At 39.5% G+C, this 25,101-nt stretch overlaps 1 protein-coding gene across 1 annotated transcript in view; it reads right to left on the bottom strand.

Annotated features, from left to right (window-relative positions):
• Nucleotides 1-25,101, bottom strand: part of LOC124170735 (rho GTPase-activating protein 45-like) — a 111,286-nt gene that overhangs the window by 71,888 nt on the left and 14,297 nt on the right. The window contains exon 2 of the mRNA XM_046549633.1: nt 2,337-2,547. Coding sequence (XP_046405589.1) covers nt 2,337-2,529 — 193 coding nt within the window. The 5' untranslated portion in view covers nt 2,530-2,547. The remainder of the gene's footprint in view (nt 1-2,336; nt 2,548-25,101) is intronic.

The raw sequence follows: 25,101 nt of genomic DNA, 5'->3' as shown, positions 1-25,101 counted from the left end.
AGGTCTTTCGTTAGTGAAACTACCAAAAACCTGCATCATTTACCGCTGATCTACAACATACCGATCCTCAAATAGTCATTAGTGAAGACAACGGAGTATTTTCAGCCAAAGTAAGTGCACCCTTCATTGAAGTTAATTTAGTTTTCTTTGCATACGATTGGGGACCATGCTTTTATTAAAAGCGTTCTAACCTCACAAATGTGCGTTCTTTTCCTGAGACTCATTCACAAAAACCTCCCAGAAAGACACCAGCTGAGATCCGTTTCCCTAACCTTCTTTATTTTCTGATCCCTAACTGCTAGAATTCTACGGCGAAAACGGTCGTTTGATGACACCGTGAAGCGGAGCCTTTGCCGGGATTAGCAGGGTATTTCCAAGGGATCTTCTCCTTGCTTTTTTTTTAATGTACATCATACTGTTTTACTTTGCCTGTGGTGAAGGAAAGTGAGTTATTAGTGTTCTGAGTTCCCAGTATTTGTGAAAGTGGTTTGAATTAGTTTGCGAAGAGTGCAAATACTTTCTCCGTCATTAACTGGTTCTCGTCAGCGGCAATTTCTTTTGGCTATACTGCTGACCATTCTATCATTTATGGCATGTGTTATCTTTTTTTCACCATTTTAATCGTCGCGTCTGTTTTTTATCAATATTGCTGTTAAAAATATTTATTAGATTACTCATCTCTGTTATGCATTTATCACGCGTTCTTCCCCGTGAACTCATGAGGGGAGTGGCTAACCTCGGGTTCTATCAATTTAAAATCTATTTTTTAATCTTATACAGGCTCCTTCCATCATTCAATGGAAAATGCCTCCTCACGTGGTTATATGACTAAATGTCCATACAATGATATTGAAATCGGGGAAAGAGTCATTCAACCGGGAAAAAAAATTTCTGGGTATTTGTCACGGAGGCTGGATCTAAGACAAAACCCTGACGATCTGAAATCTCTCTGTGATTTCCTAACCAAGCTCATGCAATGGCCATATCTTAAGAAATGAGCAGAGAGTTACCGAAACAATGAATTATCTTTGTGTCGCTACAAAAATTCACTCGCGGAATCTACTAAATTTCCAGAGTTTGTAAATCAGCACTTGCCCGGAAGAAGAGTCGGTTTATGCTTTTGTAACACCTTATTCTTTTGTAATTTATTGTATTAATACGATCTTACCTTTAGTTTTATGTTACATAGTTGAACCTTCATTGTACGCGTAAATAACGACATCTTAAATCTATGGGTTCTGCAGTCTATTCCCCTAACCTTATTCTTGTAATCGTTTCCCTTATAATAATAAGGCTCTCTCCAAATACATCGAGCATAACACAAGTATTATAATATAAGTATTTTACTTGAAAATTCCGCAAGAGTAATCAAAAACAAATAAAACATAAAATCAAAATTTTTAATGTAAATTTTTCCCTTCGATTGGTTAGACTTTCCCATTCTAAATTCATGATTAATTCAGTTACACTGCTCTGTTTATTGAAGCAATTTTTATCAAATCGTGCTGCTCGCCTTTGTATTCTATCTCTATCCGAAACCATTTATTTGGCATACTGGTTCCATACACTACCGGCCTACTCCAAATGCGGTCCCACGAAAGAATAATAACATCATTCCTTTACTTTTTCGTCGTATTTTCCAAGAATTCTCCGATACACATACATCTTAATCTACAATTTGCCTGCCCGCAAATTTCCTGAATGTGCTTTCTCCAGGATGATTCCTGGGTGAGAGTACTCCTAAATACTTAAACGACTCTTTATTAAATAACTTTGCTTCATAAATTGAATAGGTTTGATGTCATTGTGAGTGGGAGAATATGAGAGGAGGAGTAATGAGTGAAGTGGATGAACACAATCCGTTAACACACATATCAAAACAAAAATTGAGCGATTCCCTAGTAGCACCAAAAGGATTACATCTGTTTATTTTTTAAGACTTCGAAATACGTACATCGGTAAACAGATTTGCAAATCTGTATATTATACATATTTCATACATGCCTGGTGATCCATGGTCCTTGATGTATACCAGAATCTTTAAAATATACAAATAATATCCTTACGGCGTAACCACGGATCATCAGACATGTATAAGATATGTATAATATACAGATTTACGACGAGTTACATATTTTTAATCTATACAAAATCTATATTATGGCAGCAGATATAATACGTATATTATCAAGATATTATCTGCATGGTAGAGGACATTTGCATGCATTTTATACAGATATAATATGTATACAGTGTATACTGTGATATATATTAAATCTAGATATAATCCTTTTGGTGCTACTAGGGTTAATACTCTTTTTTATCTCTGGACTCACCATTTTCTTGAGTAAATACTCTTTTGAGCTTGCCTAGAGCTTCCTTGAACAGCCTCACGTCATGGGTGAGTGCGGCGATTTCCTCCTGCTCGACAATGGGGCTGCTCTCGGTGCTGCCTTCCGAGCTGATGCTGGCCATGGACACGGACGACGCCTCGACCCGCCTCACACCATCCACGACAAGCCCATCCATCGCCAGCTCATCAGGCACCTGCAATCGGGTCAATCGCAGTTTAATCCCCGCCCAATAGCACTCGAGAGGGAAAACTCAGCGCAAACAGAGAGGTGAGACATGTGAACACTACTTGGGTCTTGCGACTTAACTCTCAAGAGCAGAGATCGATTAATATGGTCGTATCGTTAACAAAAAATATGCTTCCCCAATCCTCCCTGAATAAAAATAAAAAATGACTCTACTCTAATTAAAAATTCTTTGGATGTAATTGTAAAATGCCATTATGCATATGGTTGTTATAGGACGCCGATATGTGACACCAGGGGCGCAGCTAGGAATTAAGGCTAGGGGGGGGTTTAGGCACAAGTAATACTGGGGTGTCTGGGGGTGTGGAATAACCGCCAGGGTAAGCGGGGAGGTGCGGGGGCACTCCTTCAGAAACATTTCAAGATAAATAGTTCAAAATGGTGAGTCTTTCGGAGGGATTTTTTTATTAATATTTACACAATTCTGTAAGTAATATTAATCCAATTAAGTGAAACGGATTAAACTTAAAAACGTTTCTGAGCCCTGGGGGGGTTTTATCCCCCAAACCCCCCCCCCCCTCGCTGCGCCACTGTGTGACACCATTATAAGATACATTTATTTCACCATCAATCCTTGTCTTAGAGACCAGTTTCCTGTTAGCTGTAACCAGTGGTGTCATGGTGCCGGAACGCCGTTCCGGCACTGGTTAACAAAAGGTATAATACTCAAATAGCATCTTTATCAATTTTGATGCGACAAAATGTATAAAATACACATTCCAAACCAAAATAAAAAATTTCAATAAAATGTAAATAATTAGATGTAATAAATACACACATCTAAAAAAAGTTAAGGAAAGTGCGTTCGGGCACGGCTAATTGTGCCATGACGTCACTTGCAGTAACACGAGACCTTACCAGGAGGTATTCTATCAAGAATAATGGCATACTACGTCCTCAGAACCCCATTCATTGAGAGGCTGTCCGCAAATATTGAAGGAATAATAAATATCTATGAGAGGTGTCCTATCGTCGCTTTCTTTAAACACCGATTCCAACGTCTTGAAGAATCGTTTTGGCAGGGTCTGACGTCACTCACTTGGACACATTTGTCGTCAAAGAAGGTAATGGCATTTGAAAATTTATTTAGATTATCGCGAAGTTCGAATCATATTTGGGAGAGAATTAGCCACTTCCATAAAAATAATTATGAAGGTAAAACCGATCGTGGAACTGCTGGTAATCAACCATTATCATATTAGGATACTAATATTTAAGATTTAGAGAGATAGTTATTGCTCTAGGACTTATGCCCTCTAAGAACAAAAAATATGCTGTACAGAGAGAAAGAAATTCATAGAGTAAATATGAGCAACATGAAATCGACTCATATGCTCGTTGTGAGCGATAAACCTACAGGGCAATGCAACAAAATAGTTCCATTATACAAAGTTCAAAAAAAAGAAAAAATATTCACGATATTCCAAAAAATTATAATTAGCTCCATCGTAGTAACTATAAGTAGTATTACAGCCCATCGCTTACCCAGCGATAAATCATAGAAAGAAAAACCAATGAGAAATAAGTTATAAGAACAAAGTGGCGTAACTAGGAATATGCTTTGGGGGGATGGGAGTACCTGGGGAGCGACCCCCCCCCCAGGCAACGGGGATGCCCGGAACATTTTTGAAAAATGACATGCCTGGAAATACATTTTACGTCATTTTGTCACTTACAATTTAACTTTATGCAGATGAAGTTACTGTACATCAAAACTAGACAATAGAGTGTTTGCACGTTTTTGGAAGTGATTTTAAAAAAAATTAAACCTCAATTAGTCCAGTCCGAGTCTGAGAATAGTGAGGTACTTTTTATGTGAGACATTAATTTTTAAAATTTGCAAAATTAATGATGCGCTGAAACACCAGGCGGCCATATTCTCATAACTATGACGTCATTTTGTTTTAAGTGTTTTCAGGCATATATTTTCCATTAGGGTGAGCACCTCTACAGCGTATACTGAGTTAGGAAAAAAGCCATGGAATGGCTTATGGATTAGGCTCAATGTGTGTACATGCCATCATCTACACATTTTAATTCATTTATTTCTCGGTTACGCTGACGACAAGACTTATCAACTTCCCTACCTTGAACTACCTACTAGGATTTCTCGCCCTTCGGTTCTCGCTTATGCGTTCGTTTGCCGATTTATCTCGACATTAACATTAATGAAGGCACTTAAACACTGATGATCCTTGTATTATTACGGCCTAACTCGTGAAAACAAAGTTACTAAGTAACAGGACCCATACCTCTTAGTACTAAAAAACGGAAAAACAGGAAAATTAATTTTCGGTAAAAAGTGATAATTTGGGTATTCAAAGTATTCGTAATTTTATGCCAAACACAGTGTCGCAAATATTTTCAAAATCGAATGTGAAATAAGCTTATTCTGACGTATCACAAGTCGGGACTACGTTTGACAAATGCACCGCGTGAAGCGATTCCTCGCTTAATAGATAGTCGTAACAAGACACAGAAAAAACTTGTACCTTGAAAACATATTAACTTATACTCATAAATAATGCAAAACAAACCAATTTTAACATTGTGCGAACAAGCACTACGAGAAGCATATTAAAACTAAATGAACGAAAAGAAATCAACTGATATTACAATAAAACATGTAATTTCCAGCCCGAGAATCGATTTCCATCAAAAGTATTGAGATCCAGCCCAAACTTTCAGTAGCATATTTGAAGAATAACCTCACAAATGTTATACATAAACCTCACCAAGCAAATGTATAGCTGACAGACATCTTTTTTGGCGATATGTAAATGACTTGTAGAAGCATTGAGATAATCAGAACTCTGCATTTGAATACATAAATTCCATGGAAGAACAAATACGTCGACAAAAAAGTTTGTTTTTTCCAGGAAATGGAGGTGAGATTACTGCTTTGACTGGACTAAAATGTAACTCCAGTTCTTTGTGCTTATCTTTCAAACCTTAAATAGCCCAGAAGTTGCGGCAATTGAAAAATGAATCATGGATTTCATTCAGTCACTATGGGTCAAAAACCAATATGAAAAATTATTTTTCGCGGGTAAGCAGGTTAAATAATAATACAAGCGAAGAGAATTCTTCATTTTAATTAAGATCGATATTTCAAATAATGATGCAAATATCGATAGTTACCTAAGCACCGGCACTTTTACTTGAGAAAACCTTCGAGTCGTGCTTACAAACTTTTGGCGAATAAATTTTACTAACATTCTTACTTCATTCACTTTGACCTGATTTCTGAGAAGGTTTCCCGTCGATTGCTCTTTTTTATGAATTAAGCCACACAACAAAAAACCTCCAGTGCAACATTAAAACTTCGTGCCGGGGCACGTAGGTAGAGTCCAACATAATCATTATGGCCAATCATGAGAGGATCCACCTTCGGGATGTCATTTGAAGAAACGTACTAAAAACCTGATTCCTTTATATGCACTTAAATGTGTTTTCACTACACCGATTAGATCCACCAGCTTAAACACCTTGCACGCTGATGAGATAGAACTAAATGACGTCACATACCGAGGAGCCAATAGCTGAGGGTTTTCGTCTCCTCAATATCGATGCGAAAACAATGCATATTAATTTTTACACTAACTGAGCTACAATAAATGCTGTTAATCGAAATTAATGGTATATTATGATGCACTTTATCGAATCAACTGAATTTCATTCGTAATCCTCCTGGGTGCAAATACTCTATTGTTTTAATTCTTGTTTTTTCTTTTCTCTGAGGCTTTGGGGGAGAATCTATCCCCTCATCCCGTTACGCCACAGTAGTAAAAGCTTTAAGTTACATGATGGTCAGAACAAACAATAAAAGAAATATAAAAAAATGTGCATTATTCTCCATGTCAATAATAAGTTATATTGAGGCGGTAAGCAGTAAATTATAAACTTTTGCCTCAAAAGATTTCAAAAACAGATTTTTTTCACTTAATCTGGTAGATTATTCCAGAGATTGGACTCTACAACCTGGAATGATTTTTGGAAAGAAATTGTACGATGGGCGGGATAGTAAATTAAGCTTACATCTGCTCTTGTGGTAATACAAGTAGTTTTAGGCTTCATTTTGAATAAATTATGTAAATATTCAGGCAATTTATTTGCCTGTAGATTACACAAACTCATAAAATTAATGAACTAGGTACAACATACTACACCAGAAACCTTTTATTACACGTATTATTATAAAGATACGTTTTCAACAAAGGACTGTTTCGTTAATCCATTGAATGTGTGTTACATTCAGTTTGGTGCTCTTTTTTGAAATAGTTCTCCATAATAATTAGCCTATAAAGAAAGTATATACCTATATAAAGGAAAGCAGTGAGAAAATATTTCCATCGTTTTCAGTGGAAATCCATCCGATTTCATTGAATTATGGCGATGTATGTACAGTGGCGAAAAAAATTAACGCAAAGCTCATTGGCGTCTGAAAACGGCCAGTTCAGGAACTACTAGTCTGCCAAAATTTCCCCGCATAATGTTCTCATACAACCAGGAATTTTAAAACCATATTAGCCCTTATACCGGGGAATTAATCATATCCGTCGCATTATGGCAACGCGAAAAATATCCAGATACAAATATTTCCCGATATTCTCCGAAGTATGCTTCACCCACGACTCACCTAGAATGGAATTTACTCTCGTCAGGACATCAGTGGACACAGCGGACGTATTGGGTATTGAGACTGCCTTAATAGATTATCGTTCCGGTGGTGTAGTGGGTATGGTATCATGCAACGCATCTGAGGCTCCACGGATCAAGTCCCAGCGACGGAGGACTACGATTAGATCCACCAGCTTAAACACCTTGCACGCTGATGAGATAGAACTAAATGACGTCACATACCGAGGAGCCAATAGCTGAGGGTTTTCGTCTCCTCAATATCGATGCGAAAACAATGCATATTAATTTTTACACTAACTGAGCTACAATAAATGCTGTTAATCGAAATTAATGGTATCGGTATTAATGGTATTAATGGTAATTAATGGTTTTTACGTCCACAATTAAACTCATTTACTTTTATTTTCCTACGTAGACTGTTTCAGAAGTCCATCTTTACGCATATTTCAACTAACCAGCAATTACGAAAGTAAACCCCGCGTAAGAAAGTGAAAAGGAAATTTTCTGCTGCATATGAGGTTATTTTTTGTAAGCATTAGGCGGCTTAATGGAAATATTTTTTTGCTAAGACAATGGCAAGATTCGACCAAGCACTGTAATTACGGGTTGGTCAAAAAAACTCTATCGCACCTCTTCGATGAATAGAGAATTTTGGTGATTCAGCCAAAAAAAGAAGATGTCGCAATGAATGGTAATTCATTTAGTTATAAGAAAAAATCTCGTCATTGATAGGTAAAGCTATTGTGCGACTCAATTTTCATTTGCTACATTTTGGTTCGTAACTAGGTCTTTTGAACTTATAACGATAGAAATCTATGTCAGATTAGGGGATTTTGAAAATTAATATGCAAATTAACATTACTAACTTGCAACCGCATTTATGACGCAAAAATTGCACTCACTAAAGTGCGAGGCCCTTCTATGTAGATGGTACGTTTCAGCTCATGATGCAAGAATTTTCCATAACAGCCGTCTTAAATTAAGGTTTCAGATCAATGAGGTGAAGGACATCCTTCTGGAAGATAGTGGGTATTTTCTATTACCATATCTTCTTACACCGGTTCTACGACCAGAGTCCACTCCTGAGAGTAGGTAAAATTGGAGTGTTTTTGATTTCTTTTGATTTTTTTATCAAAATAGCATATCTATGCCTTAATGTAGAGCTTCAAGAAAACCATCCTTACGGGTAGAACACGAGAGCAAGGTGCTCAGTTAAGCGTAGATTTGGGGAGTGGAAACGTCGAATTCCATGCCTCAGTATGAAGCTCCGCGCGAAGTTATTTACATCACAACAAGTTATTTATTCTAGTGCAGCTTTTCACAATGTGGCTACGCATAATCATGATCCTATGCCTGATCCAATGCCAGCAATACTAAGGTTAGAAGTTCCAGTCGCAAGACTTCGAACTGTGCACCGTCGCCCAAATGCCATCCCAGCGGCATCGATAGGGAGGCATTTTAGAGATCAGGTAAATTATCGTACTGTTGAGGAGCTGCTTATTTAGAGGTATTTTATCTAAAGTAAAAATGATTTGATGTGGAAATTGCCGTTTCAACTTCTATTTGTAGACATTTGGCCTACTATATACGATATCAAATAAATAAATGGTATTAAAAATTGCGGGTGTGTATCACACTTCTTTGAAATATTTTCATAATTAGCATCCATAAATTTGTTTTATTTTTAAAGCTCATGGATAAAATAAGGTTATATTTTATTAAAGACTATTCAGTGCACTACATTATTGAGAATTGACCATGTTTATCTTCAGATTTAACAACAATTTACAATGACGTAGATTATTACTGATATAGAGCCCGGAAAAGTGTAAGGAATGCATGTACTATAGAAATCATAAAATATTATTTTCCTCATTAATAATTGGTCGATGATCATGGGTATTGGAAGATGGCATGAGGCATGCTTCTGCATAAACACAATGAGAAGAACTGCATGACACGTTAGAATTCTTGTGCCATGTAAATAAATTCATGTGCATGCATGGCACCTTGTCCACTGCCTCCGTGGATGACGTGTCTCATTGATATACAAAAGTCATATGCGATCGAAAATTGTTTTATTATTTTATTGGTTAAATTCTATTTAATGTTTGCAAAAAATTGGTAATTTTTTGTTTTCATTTTTATTAGTTTATTGGGGATTGATTTAATTCGTTACTTTCCTTTATTTATGGTTTTTAAGGTTGTCAAAAGATGAATGTTTTGAATGCCGAAAGTTGATTTCTTAAGTGGTCAACAAGACATTTATGTCACATTAAAAGGTGGGTTGCTGCGGAAAATAAACGGTTAAAAGAGGAGGTGTTTAATGCATGCAAAGGAAATTAAAGGTTAAGACATCACCCACGGTAGGTTATTTTTTCTTTATTTCCTCATTCCAGGAGGGCTCACGCACTCCCGTAATTAACACTACAGAATAACAGCCGATATAAGCTTCAGTGAAAAAATGGAGGAAGAAAAAAAGTATTGAAACGGGAGGTGTGGCCTTGGATGAGGCTTAAGGTTCTCTACTATCCAGCCGATAGCATGGGCCATTTGAAAGGAGAGCGCCGTGACCTGCTTCACAAGGAACCTGAAAGATTACGTTCCACGGCGGCAAAATAAACGCATGAAGACCTCCACTTGCAGGTGATGGAGGCAAGTAGCTAGTAGCGCGCGGAGGCTGTAAATCTCGATATCTCATGGCGTCACTCATCGAGAAGTGCACACAGTTAATGGGAAACACCGCCTATTGCGGCGCGCATAACATTGACATGGAAAACAGGCACCTCGGCCATGGAGTTATTGCGATTTGGCTCGTAAACATGAAAGAATGGTGGGCTGGGGAGTGGTAGAGTCTAAGCCAAGCACCGGCGGTCGACCGGTTCAGACGGGGGTTGCATTGAGTGCGAATCATTACTGAAATTTTCCTCGGAGGAAGATGGCCTCGTGGTGTAACTCTAACTAAATCGAAATGCTCTACGCTTAATATTATACTGGCCTATTTTTCCATAGAATTCTAATAGATGATGCTTGCACAAAGTGCACCTTGCCTAGCACCTTGTCCACTGACTCCTGGGATGAAATATGTCACATTGATCTACAAAAGTCATATGCGATAGAAAATTGTTTTATTATTTTAAACGACCGAACCATCAGATGTGCTGTCTCAGCATCCATACCTGGAAAGGATAATTTGGCACCAAAGCGATCTGGGGAGGAGAGCAGAAATGAGCAGCGCGTAATCCAAAGGACTAGTATCCAAATGTGCAGATGTGTACGTTGGAATATAACAAAGACCACTCGGTAATTAAAATCAAGATTTTTCTGCAACCTATTAGTGAAACTGTAATTACTGTGAAGTTCTAAAATTATAAACATTGATCTGAGTTCTGAGAATTGATTCAAAATGAAGCCAATTCCTCCCAGTCTCCTCGCAGCAGCAAGACTGAATATGAAAGAGAAGACGAGGCCAGGATTAGTTCAACGGAGGGGGAGAATGCACGGCATTGATTTCTAGTCTCTAAAAAGTTGCATACCTTTAAGTTAGTCCTGAGTAAATATCACCGACGGGTAGCTCATTTAAACGGCTTTCCATGCCAATAAACCGCACAAAACTCAAAAGTACTTCCTTCATTGGGTTCTTTACCACGAGAAGTATCAGGCTGCGCCTAATATCCAGTGGTCCAAATAACCAATTTCCCCCCTCTCTTAAGATTATGTTGGCCTATTTGCCCCTAGAATCCTAACAGATGAGGCTTGTATTTCGATATTTTAAGGAACCAACCGACAGAACTTTGCATACACTCGTGTCCTGATTGATTAAAAATCCACTTAAGTGGGGCTGGAACTAATAACCGCAGTATCAGCAGGCGACCACTTAACTCCTCCAGAGGTCACCGATCCCATCGTAATCTCGAACGAAAAACATTGTGTGTCGCTCATGGCTTCAGCTTGAAACCTTGCACAGGCTGCAGTCGTTGAAATCCACTGCAATGGAGACGAACGCCTCAGTTATTAATACTTTTCATCATAGAATATTCCACCTTCATGGATGAAAACTCCTTGAAAAAATACGCATTTACCAAATGATGATATACATAATGATGATATTCACAAGTTTAAACTAAATACGACCGTTATTTATCGTTGATTCCCTTATATTAAAAGATAAAACTGTATTTTTGTAGTAGAATAGTAATTCGAGTGATTTTGGCGAATGGAATACAAATAGCCATGATGATTGAATAATGCGGCATCAAAGATCCAAAGCAATACGGATTACTTGCATTTCTAAGAGAATGTTTGCCCACCCAATTTATGACCTGCGTTTATTCGTACACTATGGATTAGTGGCAACTTTGACTGCAAGATCATCTTTCATCGTGTAGTAGAGTGGCAAATCCACAAGGGCGCCATTACGTTCAATGAATAACGTAATTTCAGTTCAACAATATGTATTATTACAAAGTAAAATGGAAAGTTTTCTGCGGTAATTATGAGAAAATTTTCAGTTATTTGAGATTAAATGGGAACAAATTAAAGTGAAAGTCGCAAGTTTAATTTATTTCCATCATTTCAATGTCAATTTAAATGGCCCATGTACTCAATTTTCTCCTAATTCATCTGATTAGGTGCAGGTGGAGATGTATTGTCTGGCCTGTCACAAAGTTGTTCCAAGTCGAAAAGAGATGGCCAAAGAAATTTTGTCTACTTCTTGCTCGGAAGTATTGACTAGTGAATCCATAGGATATGGTCTATAATAATATTGCCACTACATCCGTATGCAGGTGGATCAGAGGGATCACAGGAACACTCCGAGCAAGAACCATTCTCTGAAATAATGAGTTGCATGAAATCAGTCCATATCAAAGAAGTTCATCTTTACGTAGAACACAATTTAGACCATACTGTTTTTACAATACGAGGGTAGCCTTTTAAGTGTCGGAAATAGAACGTTCCTTATCACCTAGGAACTATAAATAGTGTTTATAAACAACTTTTTGAGTTGGTTAATGCCCATACAAAGGTTCATTAAGATCGGCCGGATAGTTTTTAAACGGTGGCGTGTCAAAGTTCCCAAGTCGCTGTACGAGATGGAATTAAGTCATGAACAGTATCGTACCATAATTTTCTATAACTTTCGACAAAGCTTCACCCAGCAAGAATGCGTTACTGAACTTTTTGTTGTTTTTGGCGAAGAAGCACTATCAAAGACAACCGTTTATCGCTGGTATGCAGAGTTTCAGCGAGGACGCTCTAGCCTCAGTGACGAACCGCGTGAAGGGGGACCAAAAACCACCGCCACTCAAGAAAACGTGGATGCTGTGCGTAAAATGGTTATGGAAGATCGTCATGTTACATACCGTGAGATTCAGGCATCATTGGACATCTCAGTGACCTCAGCTAAAAAGATCTTACACGAAGAGTTAGGTGTTAAAAAAATAGTTTCCCGCTGGATGCCGCACCTCCTCACAGAAGAACAGAGAGCAGCTGGAGTCAAATGGTGTCGAAATACTCAATAACGATTCAACTCAGGAGCATCAAAGGACGTTCACAACATCGGAAGTGGTGATGAATTATGCATCTATAGCTACGAGCCTGAATCAAAACGCCAATCTTCAGTATGGGTCTTCCAAAGTGAACTCAAACATACAAAAGTTGTTCGCTCTCGCAGCGTTTCCAAGATAATGGTCCCATCGTTCGTAGCCAAATATGGACATGTAGCGACGATTTCTCTTGAAAATCAAAGAACAGTTAATGCTCAATGGTATACGACCATTTACTTTCCGGAAGTGATCGCCCGGCTTCGGAGAGATAACCCAAATCGACGCATTACGCTCCATCATGACAATGCAAGCTCACACACCGCTCGAGTCACAAAGTCGTTTTTGGAACAGCAAAACGCCGAAATTCTTGACCATCCTCCATACAGCCCGGCCTGAAGCCCCAATGATTGCTTCACATTCCCCAGAAATCATTTTTATGGTATGCTACCAGGAAAATGCTTCCAGTCGTCTGAAGAAGCGGTTGATGCCTACAAAACAGCCATTTTGACGACCCCTACTTCGGAATGGAATAAATATTAAAACTCGTAAACGTTTTTGCCATCAAACATAAACACATAGGTTATGTGTTCGAAACATTTTGTGCGGAATTCGTTATTTGCTTTACTACATGTGTCTCAACTATTAGCGATGTTTACCCGAATTTTCAAATAAAATGTACAAAATCGTTTTCAACTTCACTTGCCGTCACAGAGTATTTTGCATGAATAAGAACGATTAAGTGTACCTACTCAACGTAAGAGTGAATACATTACGCTAATTTTTCTAATTCGACCTGAAAATTGATATAATTATAAAAATGCAATGCTCTTTCGCGGCTGACGGCTTGGTTGGCGCGTGCTATGGGTACCTACATTAAATTCCATTCCTCACTCTGCTATTGCATCTTTCACTTCGTCTGACAAATTTCAGTCTCATTTCTGAACCACTCTTCTCATTGGCAATGCAAATTTGTCATTGGTAATGTTTTCCAATTGGGTTTCTTCGTTGAGTTCACATGCCGATGATTTCCTAAAATTCCTTCAGAACCCTCGCGGAAATATGTATGTGGGATAAAAGAACGTAGTTGAGGGAAAAGTAATGCACGCAGCACTTGAATAATCCATTCGGAATGGAAAGGATGCGGAGGATGGTGGTCAAGGCCGTCCGCACGCGACCTCCGCTTGACGTAGCTCCGTCGAGGCCGCATGGCTGCCGAAAAGGCTTCAGCAACACCAGATTTTTATTGCACCCAACAGGTAAGCCCTGGTAATACGTAGATTGGTCATTGCCAACTAAGCTGCCCTCCGTATTGATCAATTGTCGAAGGAGACGAGGGCATGCGATGACTAAGGAAAACCGCACCAGAAAACTTACTAGAATCGCCACAAACGAAGACCTATTTAGAGGGTTACTTATGCTACAAATCCCTTGATGTGTATATCGTCAGGGGTTCATAGAAAGAAATGGGTTCTATTCTGTGCCGAGGTAAGTAATCTTCCTATCCTAGAGGAACAAAGCGACCCGGGTGATGATGAAGGTGATGAGGAATTATCAAATGACAATTATGAGTGGGTTTGGGTTTTTTTCTTCACAGTTACCGTAAGAAGCATGGAAAAATATTCATCAACTACTTTGATATTTGAAACACCTAACAACATTCGAAATCTCACCATTATTTTCGTACGGAGGCGGCCGACAGCCAAGGCCATTGGCGCCAAGAAGGAAGTGTATGGAAGGAGGTGCGGAGAGAAACCCACCCGGCGTCGGCATTGGTCTGCTCTTGACGAGGGGTGCCACGGGGACCGCGGATGACGGACGGTGAGCCGCACTTGAAGTGCCCCGCACAAGGCACTCAAGCAGCGATCGGGAAAATCTCTGCCACCACCGGCATTGGAACCCGGTCCGAATGGGTGGGAAACCAGCATTCCAGCCACCACACCAACCCCATCCCCCGGATGCACCGCACCAAAATAAGTTTCCGCTGAGTTAATTAACAAAGACCCCCGCCCGTAAGTTTCTTGTTGAATTCGAGACAGTGAATTTGACGTTATCTTAAGAATGAAATGCGCGTTATGCAATATCATTATAGCACATTTCAATTTTTGCAAAACTTAAAAAAAAAGTCTCCATTCCAAATTGTGAAATCGAGGATGTATTACTTTAAAATACTTCTTAATCCAACGACTTGCAAAAAAATTCTACATTTACGAACTGCGTCTACCTCATTGTAATTTGCAAGCATAAATTTTGTGAACAACTCATTTGAATCATAGCCATAGATTACTAACCTATAATTAAGAGTATTACTTCGTTGACAAATATATTAATTATATTAATACATTCTTTAAATTTTCTGGACCTTAATATTTCAATCACAACGGGAAACACAAGTTCACTATTTATCGTAAACCCACGTGCACCGATCAGGTCATCCACTCATCCTCAAAACATTCCATTAATCAAAAATTAGCAGCCTTTCACTGCATGCTGCACAGAGCATTAGCCGTACCATTAGAGCCAACAGCTTTCATGTCAGAAATAATCACAATTAAAAAAGTTGCAGTCGCCAACGGTTACGCTGAAAAATTAATCGACGACTTACTGGCAGGCAAAAGGAAAAAAATGTTAATCAAGGATTTTTACTCCTCAACCACAAATGACAAAGGATCGTGGCGACGCCTGAAGTATGTAGGACAACCCTCTATTAAAATAGGAAAGTTTCTCAAAGAAATGAACATTCATCCGGCTTACTACAATAACAGGAATCTAAAAAGCTTGCTTCCACCCATCAAAGACTCCATAAACCCAGCCCTCCATAGTGGGGTTTACCAACTAAAATGCAGTGATTGTGGCGCCAAATACGTGGGACAAACGGGGAGGAACCTAGCCATTAGAGGCGAAGAACACAGACGAGACTACATCAAGAAAACGGGACTGTCCCAATTTGCCTCCCACCTCCTTGAAGAAGGACATCAGGCGGATTTCACCCCGGAGTTGCTGCACCGTGTGAAGAAAGGGTCACAAATGGACATCAGGGAGCAACTGGAAATTTTAAGAATAGTTAAAAAGAAAGAGCCCATCACTAATGACCACCTTTTCCCATTCCACTCCCCCCTCCTGAACATCCCAATTTTGCACCCGAAAAATAATCCCCATGACGCTAACCCACGCCGCCTTCCCTAAGTACGTTCCCTTTCCTCCCCCCCCCCCCCTCCTACGCGAAGTGCAACAATGTAGCGCTCTACAGACATCTCCTCTCCACCCCTTTCCCCTCCCCTCCCCTTCCACTCTTTGCCCCCCCTTTTTTGGTATATAACCCACAGCAACGCTACTTGTACTGCTAGTCCTATGAATATGATACAGTGTATCGAAACTAGTCAGGAAAATAAATTTCCAAATTGTAGAAACAGCAAAGTTTTTCATTCACAAATCAGGAACACTTGAGTTGTTATTATTATCGTAATTTTTTAAATTAAATACTTAATTATCCACGTTATGCAACTAAAAATGCTTCCTTACAAATTATTAATTATTATTATTCTTGAAAAATCACTTGCAATTGTTTTTAACAACTTTTTTAATTATTTTCACCAGCATTACGTTTATTGGTTTTTCCAATTTAGTGACGTGAGGTCTCACAGACCGCTACTAAAATTCAGTTTCAAGTTTTCAGAAATAAATAATAAGAACGTTGAATTTTAAGAGTGCTATGTCCTTAATATACAAACTTTAGACGCTCCCGAGGATTATAGATACTTTGAAATAGCAATTTTGAAAATATTCATAATTTTAGAAACGCAGCGGTCTCCCAGACCGCACGTCACCGGTTGAGGGTTATGGTTAATATGACTAACTTCAAACTTTCAGCAGCCGTCTAACAAACTAACCTGTTTCTAAGTGAAAGACTGCGCAAACGTTTAACCCTAAGGCCGGGAAAGAATTTAAACGTCCATGAAGCCGAGAGCAGGGGAAAGATGTAGATAAAGATTTCACTCAGATAGTCCAATGGTTTGGGGACGAAACATTCTGGCTGGAAAAACTAGCCCACGGAGGTGAAATTTACAAGGGTGAAAGGAAAGACAGTGGCAGGTTCCACAATTTATCAATTACTGCGACCGGTTTCGATTACATAGTATGATGATGATACTATGTAATCGAAACCGGTCGCAGTAATTGATAAATTGTGGGACTTGCCATTGTCTTTCCTTTCTGATACATCATGAAGGAGTTCCATCATGTTTCGCCTGACACGATTGACTTCACAAGGGTGAGTTTTTGTTTCCTTATTTCACCATTATCATCAAGGTGTTAACAGAAATCTTCCAGTTTTTTAAATTCCTGTCTGGACCGGGAATTGCGATGGCAAACCTCGTTTTCCCAGCGAGTCATTAGCGTAAACAAAGCGGTGGATACTGAATGAATCGCGCGCGACCCCTGAAAAACATGAGCACGTACACATTCGAGCAAAAGTGGAACACGGATTTTGCTCCTTACGTTTTAAGGACGAGAAAAGATAATGTAGGGGAAAAGAATTCAAGAATAGCCTTAGCATAACGAAACACTGATAGGTAGAGGTGAATGAACTCTACTGTTTGGGAATCAGGTTGACTAGCGATGGAAGAAGTGTGACAGGAGTTAGCAGTCGAACGAACCGGGAAAAAAGAGCATTCTACAAAAATCAGCATCGGATGAAAACAGGAAATGTTGGCATATAAATTAGAAAGCAATTTGTCAAAACTTACATCTGGAGTGTGCTTTCAGTGAGGTGTAGGCGATGACAGAGGCAGAGAAAGCAAGGGAAGAGGGTTTCGAAGTGAGGGTGAAGAATGGCGAAGATCAAATCAGAAAACTTTAAAGGCCGCTATACACGGTGAACGATCATGCGAATGATCATGCTGAATGATCACGTGATCATTCACAGGGTCATGCGAGCAAAATAGAACATGTTCTAATTTTCAATGAGTGATCATGCGCATGAAGGTTCATTCGCGAATTTTTCCGTCATACGCGGTGAATGATCATGCTGAATGATCATGCGAATGAAATCATTGGACTTGTATAGCGACCTTAAGAAGAAGACGGAACTGCTGAATCCACCATATCTTGAGGCATGATGGCTCAAGAATGTATCTGTTTCTGATCTGTGCTAAGAATTTTCAGTCGTTATCTAATCGAGAAGTGGTTGGTAACATTTAGGTTGCGAGATTTGTCTCAGAAGGGGAAACAAACTGATCCCGCAACAAAGCGACTTGATGAAAACGTAGGAAAAATTGATGCCATATTTTTCCGTTTTCCATAGGCTTCCGGGTTAATTCCGCGTCGACTCATTTTTTGCGGACGACAGTTTCGGGCGCTTTCCAGCTCCCGTCCTCGGGTGCAAAAATATAATCAAACAACAAAAAGAACCCAACTACTCCTACTGAATCTACTAAATGTAACATTTAATTTAAGTATATTAATTATACCAATCTCTGCAGATACGCGTTGTCAAATTCACTTTTTCATCTACATTTTTTATGAGGTATGGAACGTAGAAAAAATCTATTGAATAATACAAGTGACTGTAATGCTAGAGATCTGAAAAATGGAAGGTAATAATATCCTTGAAAAATCAATAATAAGACTAATATGTAATGAATTTTTTCCACAGAAAACAGAATCTGTTGACCATAAGGAATTCTCAGCACTAATATAAGATTTGTAAGAATAGGTAAGAATTGATAAGGATTTTTAAAAACGAAATGCTCAGCGGAATAGAAAACGTAGCCTTAACGGATTAGTTGCCAGAGGCACTAACAGGGGAAAAGTGTTGGTAAGACGCTGTATGGAATAACCTGGTGAAAAACCTAATAAGACTTCTTGCACATAATGACTCCGGTAAAAACTAAATACTTCTTCATCAGTTGTTCTTCATTTGAGAAAGATCACGTCAATGTTTTATTTGATGCTTTGGAATGCCATCCTGCCGAGCCAGGATCAAAACCAGGTGGTGGCGGAATATTTTCAGAGATTGACCGAACTTTGATCGAGTGCTTTGAGCATGGAACTTTAAGTACAGTACACGATCTGTTAAGGCCGTAAGACACGGGGCACGGAAATGCGCAGATTATAACTGCATTCATTTTTAAATTGGCGTGGAATTGCGCGAATGCATGCACGAAATTAGAACAGGGGCTATTTTGCCATCTCACGTCCACGCATCCTTACATGTGTTCTAGCAATTCACCGCTTTACTCGACGCAATTTTGACTGCGCCTTCGCACACACGTCAGATGGTGCAAGTACGTGCCCCGTGTAAAACGGCCTTTAAGGCCTGTTTACACGATACATTAACACGTACGAGTTAATGTACGTTTGCGTGAATGATTTTTTGTGGACCGGAACGTAACTTGTACGAATGCATGAACCAAATTAGAACAGGTTCTATTTTCTGTGCATGCATTCGCACAAGTTGGGTGGTTACACGGTGCATTTTGGCGTTCACTCTCGCGTTCATACATTTAGACATTAACCCGTACGTGTTAATGTACCGTGTAAACAGGCCTTAAGAATGGACGTGGTACCCACGACGCGTCGTGGGTACCACGTCCCCTCGTCCCCTTGGAATAAGCCCCCTCGTCAAGATAGGCGTCGCGACGGAGGGGGCTTATTCCAAGGCCGGCTCCCTTCCCTTCATATTTTTGGCCCATGGCGTGCGTGGCTGTCGGTCGCGTCCTCCAAACGCATGCCTTCATTTACCATCCAATTGTCTGATATTTTATGCCAATCATACGCCCAAATTTAGCAATACCGCCATTGATTTCACGCCGCTCTCCGCTCGCTTCTTTTATCCGCCAATCTCTGTACATAGACGTTGTCAAATGCACTTCTTCATCTACATGTACGTCTACATCCGCTCGCCTCTCCTATCCGCTAATCTCTGTACATAGACGTTGTCAAATGCACTTTTTCATCTGCTTCTACGTCTACATAATACCCTGTGAGCCACCTCTAGGGTGTTTGGCAGGGGGTGATCAATCACCAGCATGCAGCATGTAATTTGACTCCCACATGCACACCTCACGGTCCAAAATACGTCACGCATAGTAATAAATCATACTACCTTAATTTATTAAATTATGCTACCTATGTTTTTCATTTTTCTTTGGACTCCATACCCTGTCCAGTGGTTCTCATATTCCCGGCCGTCTATCCGCTCTTCGCGTTCACTTCGACGATGCGCACGCCAGGATATTGTTGAGATAGTATGAGTGTGGACAGAAGACTACCCGATTTCGGGCGCAAGAAGGAAGAGGATTGATATGAGGTACATAAGAAGTGACACGGCCTCCCCTCACTCCTGGCCGTGGATGCAACGATATCAACCATACATGTTTACGCATTTTTCATCAAGTGTATCCGATAAGACCGGTTCTGAAAACATCAACCAAATAGTCAAAAAGCCAGTGGAATGTCAAGTAATACGAAAAATACTACATATAAATATGATGCAAATACTTAAGGAGTTCCATTGCAACTATAGTAGATAATCCCGGCTAACTGCCCGTCTGTGTTGATAATCTTATCCGTGTACCTTAAAGCCGGGTCGTAAACAATTAAATTGTGAGGATTATACTATGAGTGGAATAAAGACTCCATCATGCCTTGAGTGGAGAGACTTTTGTAATGTAAACGTAAAACTTCCTTCTCACGCCCGCAATCGGGTAGTCTTTCGGCTACACTCACACAATCTCATCTTCGTATCGACGGTAACAATATCCTAGCGTGCACATCGTCGAGGTGGACGCGAAGAGCGGCAAGAGACGGCCGGGAATATGACTGGTATCGTTAACGAGGCTTAAAGTTTCTTTGATGACCGTGTGGTGTGCATGTGGGCAGTGGCTCAGCGAGGGGAGGGTTTTGGGGGGATAAAACCCCCCCAGAGCTCCTAGAAACGTTTAAGTTAAATCCATTTTACTTAATGTGATTGATATTACTAATAGAATAGTGTAAGGATTAATAAAATATCCCTCAGAAGGCCGTAAAACTTACCATTTTGAACCATTTATCTTAAAAGTCCACAATTTATTAATCTCGCACATACCGCATATCCTGGTGGGTATTCCATACCCCCACACACCCCGGTATTAGTTGCACCTAAACCCCCCCAGCCTTAATTCCAAGCTGCGCCCCTGCATGTGGGAACCCTATTGCATGCTGCATGCCGGTGATTAATCACCCCCTCCCAAACACCCTTGAGGTGGCTCGCAGGGTATTATGTAGATGCAGATGTAGACTCGGAATCATCTGGTCGTCGCCCAAAGCGAGAAGTTGTCGTCCACAGCAGTTTGAATCCGCTGCGAGACGAGTCTCAAGGTCGTTGAATTTATTTCTGCTCCAGGGTGAACTTATTTATGAACGCGAAGGAACGAAACTAAGTAGCTCGGGTCCAATAAAAATAATAATTGGAGGGCTAGTTCACAAAAGATATAAGCGATAATAATTTTATTTTTCCAGAAAATTTGAATGATTTTTTAACAGTAAACATAATGAAGAATCAATCACTAGAAGAGACTATAGGCAAGAAAAATAACAAATATTAGACTGACTTTAATATGACTCTAGAGAAGGCGATGCAATTTTCCTTCAAATTAATGCACGGATGGCGATGATTTGGTGTTTGACGGTAGAGAATTCCCAAATGAAGATGTAGGGATTGAGGGGAGTTGAAATCAATGGCATTTGAAGAAGGCTGCGTTGCAGTTCTCCAGTGGCGGACGTAAGCCGCACGACTCGATCATGAGAGCACTTCAAGTCGGAACGGGTGCGTTAATTCAGCATCACTAACCGCAGCTCAACGGCTGCCCTCGGTGTCCCATGCAAGGCGCGATGTGAACGCTTCAAAATTGCGAAAGAAAATGAGTCTTGTTAGACTGGAAAAACTCGTTTTTCTCTTCTTTTTAAAATGCGCTCCGTATGCGATGTGAATTTCACAAGAGCGTAGCATGTGCTCTTCAATGACGATCTTTGAGAAAGACTCAATCTGTAATTATGGCGGGAGTTTGTCGAACTCATGAATGTGTGAGAAGGCGAAATTTGCCCTGAAGAAGAATAGGAATTTCGAGGGATGATGTAACCTTGGTCATTGATGTTTCTTCAGATAAGATAATTTCTCGCGGGAAAACCGAGCGAATCTCAAATATGGACATGTAGGAAAAAACGAATGACCTAGACATGAAACGACACTCGAGGCCCCTCGAAAAAGGCACGCTCATTTATATTTTAATGAGTTTGAGCTGTTATAAACACAATACCAAGCTGCACGACAACAAACTGAGACTCATGATTAGTTGAACGAAACAGGAATTAACGCCTAATTTTCAATGGCTATTAAAAACAACATTTTGAATCATAATGTCTTGGAAATAATGGTGTAGGCATCACAGTTTTACGTGGAAAGGCTCACCCCAGGGAGGGTCATCGGAAAATTTCGCGATGAGCCAATTAGCCAATATTTTTCAACTAATAAATATATTTTAATTGATTCAATTCCTCGCATAGTTTTCAGTCAAACGGCTGATTTTGCAAGATGTTTCGATGTACGTAAGAGGTCATCACGAACTCACGAAAAAGGGACCAAGAGAGAGAGAGAGAGAGAAGGCTGGATCACACGATGCATCTGATTGCCTGGCAACGACGAAAGCGTTTGTTATCAAAGTTCTAAATTCCGATTAAAATGATATTTCCATTAAATTTCATACCCACGAAGATTGATAAGTATCAAGGTTTAAATAAAATCTATGAATAAGTATTTATTTCATTAGCTATTTTTTTCATTTCCCATAAGTAGTAAGCATATGAAGTTGGGGTCTTAATATTTAATTTGGTTATTTCCTAAAGTGCTCTTAGTTATATTTATTGAGAGAGCGATATATCAACGTCTAATTATGGATCTGGTCATCACATGACAATCGGTTTACCTCCACAGACATTCATTACTGAGAGAATAGGTGAAATACAATACAAAGGAAAATAAGATAGGTACGTAGACAGGGGTTTGAGCCGAGATAGAAATTCCCGGAACGACCAATGCTGCGCAGACCTTCTATAATCACGAACTATACAGATTTTTCTATCAGTCGCGTGTCATTTACCAAGTCTAGGGTTTGATCCCCTAATTTCCCGATGGTACAAAACAAGCCTCAGAGACTTTTCACCCACGCATGACCCCTGAAAGTAAAAAAATGATAATACGGGTATGTGGACAGTAGAGCTGACTTGGTACCCTTTAAAACTTGTCTTTGGACATCTTGGTTCCACTTACCAGGTGGTTACCACACCTGTGTGTTATAAAGGTTACGATTTAATTTTTTTGCAAGTAAAAGTAGTTCCATTTTTTGTCTCAGGCTCAAAAAGTTAGGAAATGACACTTACACCAAATGATTCCGAATGCCTATTTTCTAACTTGAATGATTAAAGATTGAAACCGCATAAGGCAAAAGATAAAAATGGTAAAATTTGGTCTACGGTCTACAAATCATACCACCTTCTCTGTAATTTGTGCCTAACATCAAAATTGCTCGGTGTTCAGCATAAGAAGAGAAAAATGACTGTGTAAATGGAACAGTGTGAACGGCAGGAGCTCACATAAAAAACTCCTCACTCGAAAAATTCTCAGGAAAAATGTGAAGGCTGTCGATTAATTGCTTCCCATTAATCCCCCCCCTTTCCCTGTCGTCATCACTCCTGCTCCCACGGTATTCCCAATGACACCGTGTCTTCCCATTCAGCTTAAACGAGTAAAAACACTCGACATTAATTCTACCCAGAGTACATAAATAACATCCATTGGAAGGAGATCAGAAAATCTGCATATCTCAGAAATGGGTGAGGAATCAAATAGTGTCACCTGGCAGAGCACGACGTCAGTTACTATTTCTTTGAGCACTTTTTAATCTTCCTCCGCCCACGTTTTCGCATGGTAAACGATCCTTCTAATTATGGTAAGAAACAAATTTTCTGATGAAATTATTTTCACACCATGCTACTGAATATCGGACCAAAGAGTTCTTATGATACTTGCAAACGATAAATTTTGTTGGTTTTTCATGAAAAACGATATATTATGGTATTTTATAAAGAATGCTTAAAAATGCATAGTTTGCATGGTGGCCTCAGCGACTCGGATTGAAGGAAGACCTTAGGCTCTTACTTCTTTCATTCGACTCCCACCACAATATTTCACGCGCCCATCATTGGGAAGTCATTACTCTTTCGCCCAAGTAGTTGACAAGCCTACGAGAGGAAATAAGATATTACATCTCTTAGTAGTAAACCATCCAAAGTTGATAAAACAAATCGATATTTTTGACGGTATAAATTACCACAGAGTATTCTTTCAACGTTAAAAATTGATGTAGTGTCAGCTGTAAAACCATTACACAATAATTACTTATTTGATAAATGCGACTTCATGAAATTGACGAGCTGCTTAACGACTCCTACACGAAATTCTTCAGAGAACACAGAGGGAACTAAAACAGAGGATAAAGGGACAGATTTATTGCAGTTAATATTAAGTAAATCCATCAAGCAACACGAAGTATCTAATGACTGGAAAATCGCTAATGTAACGCCAATATTCAAAAGTGGAGACAAGGAACAGCCATCTAATAACAAACCGATATCTTTAACGTCCATCTCATGCAAAGTCCATGAACACATCGTAGTCAGCTCGGTAATGAAACACCTTGACGCGCAAAACTTATTAATGAGAACTCAACATGGATTCAGGAAAAGCAGATCGTGCGAAACCCAGTTAGCGCTTTTCGCCCACGATATTTTAGTCTCCGGAGAAGACAACATTCCAGTAGAAGCGATTTTTCTGGATTTCAAAAAAGCATTTGATAAAGTACCCCACGAGAAGTTAATAATAAAACTGAAATCTTATGGTCTATATGAAGATGTCATTTCCTGGATAAGAGATCTTTTGAGCGACCGCGTCCACGAAAATGGCGAAGTAGTACACAGTAAGTTACGATTATTTGCAGACGCTGTAGTTTACAGAGAAATCCGTTCCAGCAAAGAAAGGGATGAACTAACGAATGACCTTGCTGCTATCCAAGCGAGGTGCGATACATGGCAATTAGAATTAAATTTGAAAAAAAAACGCGTCGTAATGAATTTCTGGAAGAAGAATAACTTGCTACAACGTAGCTATATAATTAGGTGCACCCAATTAAAGGCAATTGAATCCGTGAAAATCAAGGAGTTACACTTAATAATGATCTATCGTGGAATAAACATTCGGGAAATGACCGGTCAAGCTAATCGTAAAA

The sequence above is a fragment of the Ischnura elegans genome, chromosome X (assembly GCF_921293095.1).
Source record: "Ischnura elegans chromosome X, ioIscEleg1.1, whole genome shotgun sequence".
NCBI lineage: Eukaryota > Metazoa > Arthropoda > Insecta > Odonata > Coenagrionidae > Ischnura > Ischnura elegans.
This window is presented reverse-complemented; position numbering and strand designations above follow the sequence as displayed.